The following is a 5644-nucleotide window of genomic DNA, read 5'->3' as shown; positions in this document are numbered from 1 at the left end:
CCAGGGTTGCCACTCAGCAGGTTTTTTTGGTGCCACTTTGGGTGGCAGAATAGTGTCAATTTTGTATAAAAAGTGTCATTTTCAAAAAATTTGCCGCTCGCGACGCTTCGCGTCGCTCGCACTCATATCATCAAGCTTTTCAAATTGAAAATATTCGCCAATCCGCTTGGGGTCACCCCTGCTTGGTTTCCCGCATCTTTAAATCATCCAACATGAAATGTCGGATCTAATGCTATCTATCAACTATAAAAAAGAAATATTGATTTTACTTAGTCGGTGCTGATTCTCGGCTTTGCGCAGCACTTCCACTCCTATCAACTTTCCAGGCCCCCTCCTAAGAACCCGCTAAAAAACAAATGTTGCTTACTGAATAAAATGGGAATTCGTCCCGCAGATAAATTTATTATATTTTTTTCTTAGAGTTATTTTTTTTTGTCCTGAAAAAAGAACGAAAAAAAGAGGAAAAACCTTCAGCTTTTTTTTATGAGAAACTAGGAAAAATAAGCATCAATACTTTTCAAAATTGACGGTTTTTCACCCAGTTTTTTTTCATAAAATGGACAACTGAATTATTGCAGTACATTCAGGTATTTGAAACTTTTCTTTTCTCCAAAAATGCTGAAGAGAATGCCACGAGGATAGATTGTAGCTATAGATGACCCTATGATAAACACAACTAATAGTGGTTCAGACACTAACTCTTTCAAATAATTTATTTGGCAAAAACTAGTGGAAAAACAACAAGACAGCTATATCATGTAATCTGTTTCATAAGATCTGTCTAATAAGACAGCTATATCATCTAATCATCTAATCTAATTATAACCTGAAGAGTTACCAACTGAATTACTTGAATCAGACTTTTTCCTATTCTTTGCACGGGTAATGAGCTTGTCGGGCATATTCCACTGTTCAGCATCCGGCCCCTCCCTCTTGACGTGCATAATGTCAGAAATCGTGTCAAGAAGAAGTCTATTCCTAACCGGGGTTTTGACCATTTTTAGGGTTGAAAATTGCCACTGTTCAGAGGCACTATTGTGTAGCAAGCTCATCATTACCTGCATAAACTTTGGCAAGGCTGTGAAAGCTGGATCTCCAGTTCCATCTTCGATTGATGAAAGATAATTCCAAAATTTCTGGACTGAACCTTTAGCAGCATCAAGCTCATCTTTTAAAAGGGGAAGACGTCTCCATTCCCTGTTCAACAATTCTACGTTAATACTGTCTTCAAAGCAAGGGTGGAAATGCCAAAATAAAGCTATGATCGAGGAAACCTGGCCTGACATTGCTGTCTTGGGAGACAACAAATCCAACATTTTTAAAAGTGGATCTTCACTGTCAATACGAGTTTCAATTTCACTGCATAAAGCTATGTAGAATGTGAGACAGTTTTTTTTAATGGAAGTGAGTCGCCGGTCATCTAATGTCCCTTTTTCAATGCTGTCAAAAACAAACATTTCGAACTGAGCTCCAAAGTAAATTTTTTTTTCCAAGTTCTTAAAGTTCCTATGGTTTTTGAAGTTAATTGCAAATGGTGATCCTTTAGCAAGAGTGAATCCTTCATCATTGATAAAATTCCGCGCAATTTCTGTTAATGTTTCCCCAACACATTTGATTAGTCGGTGGACTTTAACTTCAGTGCTTTGAAATTCTAAGTTAAGCCTGTTGACTGTTGGAAGAACATAGGCCAAAAAGAAATAATACAGTTTTACAGAGGGGTCTTTCAAAGCTCCATACAATTTGGCGGCTTGCGGATCTCTTCCTTCCTGTGCAGGAATAGTGAAAAACAAAATCAAAGCCTCCCACTGCTCCAACAAGCGATCAGCTACTGCCTCAAAAGCGAGCCATCTAGTGGCAGAGGGGTAAAGCAAAGCATGCTCTGCAACATTGCAAAATTCTTGGAATTCCTTGAACTCTGTTAGCCGCTTAGCACTGTTGGAGACATAGGTGTAGATGTCGTTGCTGAACTTTGAAATTTCTGGAGGAAGCTTTTCACAGGCTGCAGCAGAGCATAATGCAAAGCTGTGACATATGCAACCAAAAACTGAGAGCCATGGAACATCTTTCTTGATTTGAGCAGCAAGTCCATTATTCTTGCCAAGCATAACGCTTGCATTATCTGACGCAAATCCCACAAGATTCTTCAAAGGAATGTTTCTACCTCTGAATACTTCATAAATGAGTTTATTCAAGCCAGCAGCAGAAGCATAAGTAACGACTGGGGGAGCAAGAAAGTCCTCTTTTACTTCAGAAGTACTCATGTTATAATGACGAGGTATCATAACTAGAAACTTTGTGCCTGTTTCATCTGTACTTTATTCAACAATTTATGAAACATTGAAAGCACGAAGTTTAAGACTAAGTTAGTCAATAGCATATGGAGCAATTATATTTTTTAGAATACAAGTGGTTTTTGTTCTTCCACATGCAATATGTTTTACAATAGAGGAGTCTGGTATAAACTTTTTCATAAGACCAGGCAAAGAATCCATGGTTGTAATTTCCTTATTGTTTGATACTATCCAAGCAGTCATTGCAATTTCAAGTCTAATTGCATGTCTTGCAATTATAGCCTTCTCCTTTGCTTCTCCAATAAGCCTCACTTCACCAGCTTCCCCGTCTACTACTGCTACTTGATATTTTAGTGATTGCATTCTTGTCAGGTGAATTTTGGGAGAAGCATGCTTTTCCAAGTTAGATACACTTCCTGCAAGTATTTTATCACAATACTTACAATATGGTTTGTAGCCTTTTGAACTAGGCTGAATCCACTCTCTTAGTTTCGGGTTTAACAACTATTTATCACTATATTTTCGAAGCTTTTTTACGCTCTTTCTGCATTTAGAACTAGGCTTATCGCTATCATTGGTGTATGAAGGTTCAGCTGCACTTTCATCCATCTCAATATTTCTGAGCACTGAGACACAAGAACTAGATTCACAGTTGGGTTCAATCAGTTCTTTCTGTTGTTTCCGCCTTCGCTCAAGGTCCCATTATTTTTCTTCGGCTTCCGAGTCTCTCTCCTCAAATTCACTTTGCTCCAAGTCAGTTTTCTTGCTCTTATCAACAACATCTGGGACAGAAGATTGAATGCCCACTTTTGAGAAGAACTTCCGAATGTCCATGGCAGGTTTTGTATCGGCAAATAATTAATTTTTAGGGACAGCAACAGTGGCTAATGAAATCTTTTTTTTTCTTATTTTTCTTCTTTTCCATTTTTAGAGTTTTGCTTACTATTGAGACGGGTTGCTCCTTACATACAGTTTGTTACCATGAACTGTTTAATAATGTCAATTCAAAAACGGAATCTAAAACCTTGTATGTAGCCAAGGATTTACCTTCGCATTAGATATCTTCTCATCATGCTCCCAGATGCAATGACCATGTTTGTATCTTGACTTAGATACTAGTAGTCAGTAAATACCTTGAGATACAAGTACAAGTAGAAATACCTTACTGTGCGTAATTTAGGGTAAAAATCTAAACAGACTATTATTAGCTATGTTGGAAAGTGGTTAGCTCAGGGAAATGAACGGATGGATTTAGTCTACAGACCAACGTATGTCCTGGGAAGATATTTTGAAGTACCTAACTCCACTCCTTCTCTTTTCAGAGGGTACTGACATTTGATGAACTTTATAAGTCTCAGTATAACAAAAGTTAAAGCTTGCGAAATAGTGTTTCAGTAAAATTGTAGTTTAGCTACTTTTTGCTTTCTTGGAAAAGGGTTAGGTTAGGAAAATGAAATTTTCAGGGATAGGTCTACAGACTTAATTATGTCATGGGACGGTGTTTTGAAGTACCCAAATCCAATCCTTTTCCCTTTAGAGGGTTCCTTTCTGACCTTTTATGACCCTTAAAAATATTGGTGTTATAAAAACTTTTAATATAGATGTTGTGCTTAAATGGAGCGGAAGAAAAGTGTTTTCAGCTACACAATTTTGCTCAATCTTGCTTTATAAGGTTTCAAAGATCTGTATATACATTTCCTAAATTTAGAAAAAAAAATTGGTCTGGCTTTGGTCTACTTAAATAACTAGGATTGTGTTTTCAAGACTGAAACCAGACAAAATAAACCAAAACCCGAACATTAAAGTAAAATACTGTTTTGTCAAAATTCAAATCACTGGCTATTGAAAATAAACAAAATAAATCATTAGTATCACTGAAGAAAATTCTTATTGGGCCTCTAAAATGAGGCTGAATCTTTTTTGATCAAGGCTAAAAAGGATTATGCAAGTTCTGATCACGATATACTTAAATATAGATTAGTTACTGGAAACATGAAAACAGCTTGACAAGTGCTTTTGAAAAAAATTTTGGTAAGGTTTATATTAACAGAGTATTCAGGTAGATAAGAAATAAACTTAACTCACTAGTCAGAATTGCATCCTGAATATAAATTTAAAATGCTTTTAAGTCGCAAATGAACTTTATCCCACCCCTATGTATACCAATTCAGGGTATAAATTTGCAAATTAGGAGGGTGGGGATGACCCTTGTGCCGAACATACCTGTCAAGCTGAAATCTCGTAGGAAGATGAGCCTTAAGCTCAGACAATTAGTTTTTTACTGTTTACATGTTCTTATGACTTTTGTGCTTTCACACTAGTTCATTTCTTTTGGATGAACTAAATGGATCTTTTTCGTTTTCATTATATTCGATGTTAACTGATCACTTTGAAGGATGTTTACAAGTCTTAAAAAAACTAGTTTCTGAGATTTCAAGATGGACATATTATAGACAAAATATGGACATATTTTGGCTAAAAAGGACGCATTTTGGATCCTCAAGAGACATATTTATTGACCAAAAGTTGGCAACCCTGTACGCAATTCAGTCTAGATCAGTCTTGATCTAAAGTGTGTGGTGTGAAGAACTCTTTCTTTTGGATAAAACCCTGTTTTACATTGTGAGTAATTTCCCAATGTACATTTATTTGAAGACTTTTTTATAATCAGCTTATCTATGGTTTGGTTATTTTGAGCGCTCTGATTTCCCCTGGAAACAATTATTTTAGCTCAGAGTTGCCGATTGGAGTTTGCCAACAGAAGATTTTATTACACAAATCTTATAAACAATTTCCAACATTTTCTTAAGGTGCGTCGACAGCATTGCGTTGCTTTCGGGATGTCGAGGGAAATGGAGGAAAAATTATTCTTGAATGCTGTGTTATACTTCGTGAGCCGTAGTATGAAAAAAGAGAAAAACTGGAGGGAATAGTTGATACAGGCGTCGGCTTTTTCACACCAGAAGAAATTCTAAAAGCAAAAAATCGCTCCATCAACTAATGCAGTTTACAACACGCTGTAAAACTCACGCAAAAGATGAAGAGAATTTTACGGACATTTGCAGATGTATTCACCAAGCTCACGCCAAGAAGACCAAATTGCCGATTTTTGTTATTGATCCTCCCTGCTCAGTCCCAGCTACTAGTGAAGCTACAGCAGCAACCGTAGCTATTAAGGTGAATGAAATGTCTCGAGTTATCAAGAGCCATTTTGCTATTAATGCCAACAAACCCATCAAATGGCCCAGCTCTTCAAATCAGACCGATAAGCCCTCCTATGCAATCGTCCTGAAAAATCTGCCCGAGTTACTTGATGCCCCAAGTGCTAGGAAGAGATTTGTAAATTCGGTATG

At 36.9% G+C, this 5644-nt stretch overlaps 1 protein-coding gene across 1 annotated transcript; it reads right to left on the bottom strand.

Moving 5' to 3' along the window:
• Positions 1–815: 815 nt before the first annotated feature.
• Positions 816–2261, bottom strand: LOC148938550 (uncharacterized). Its single transcript, XM_089107710.1, has one exon. It carries the CDS (start codon positions 2259–2261, stop codon positions 816–818), a length of 1446 nt encoding a protein of 481 aa, XP_088963836.1.
• Positions 2262–5644: the final 3383 nt, after the last annotated feature.

This window comes from Artemia sp. Qi Xiang Cuo, unplaced genomic scaffold (genome assembly GCF_049724085.1).
Source record: "Artemia sp. Qi Xiang Cuo unplaced genomic scaffold, ASM4972408v1 HiC_scaffold_3142, whole genome shotgun sequence".
Classification (NCBI taxonomy): domain Eukaryota; kingdom Metazoa; phylum Arthropoda; class Branchiopoda; order Anostraca; family Artemiidae; genus Artemia; species Artemia sp. Qi Xiang Cuo.
Note: the sequence above shows the minus strand (reverse complement) of the source record. Positions and strands in the feature narration are given on the sequence as shown.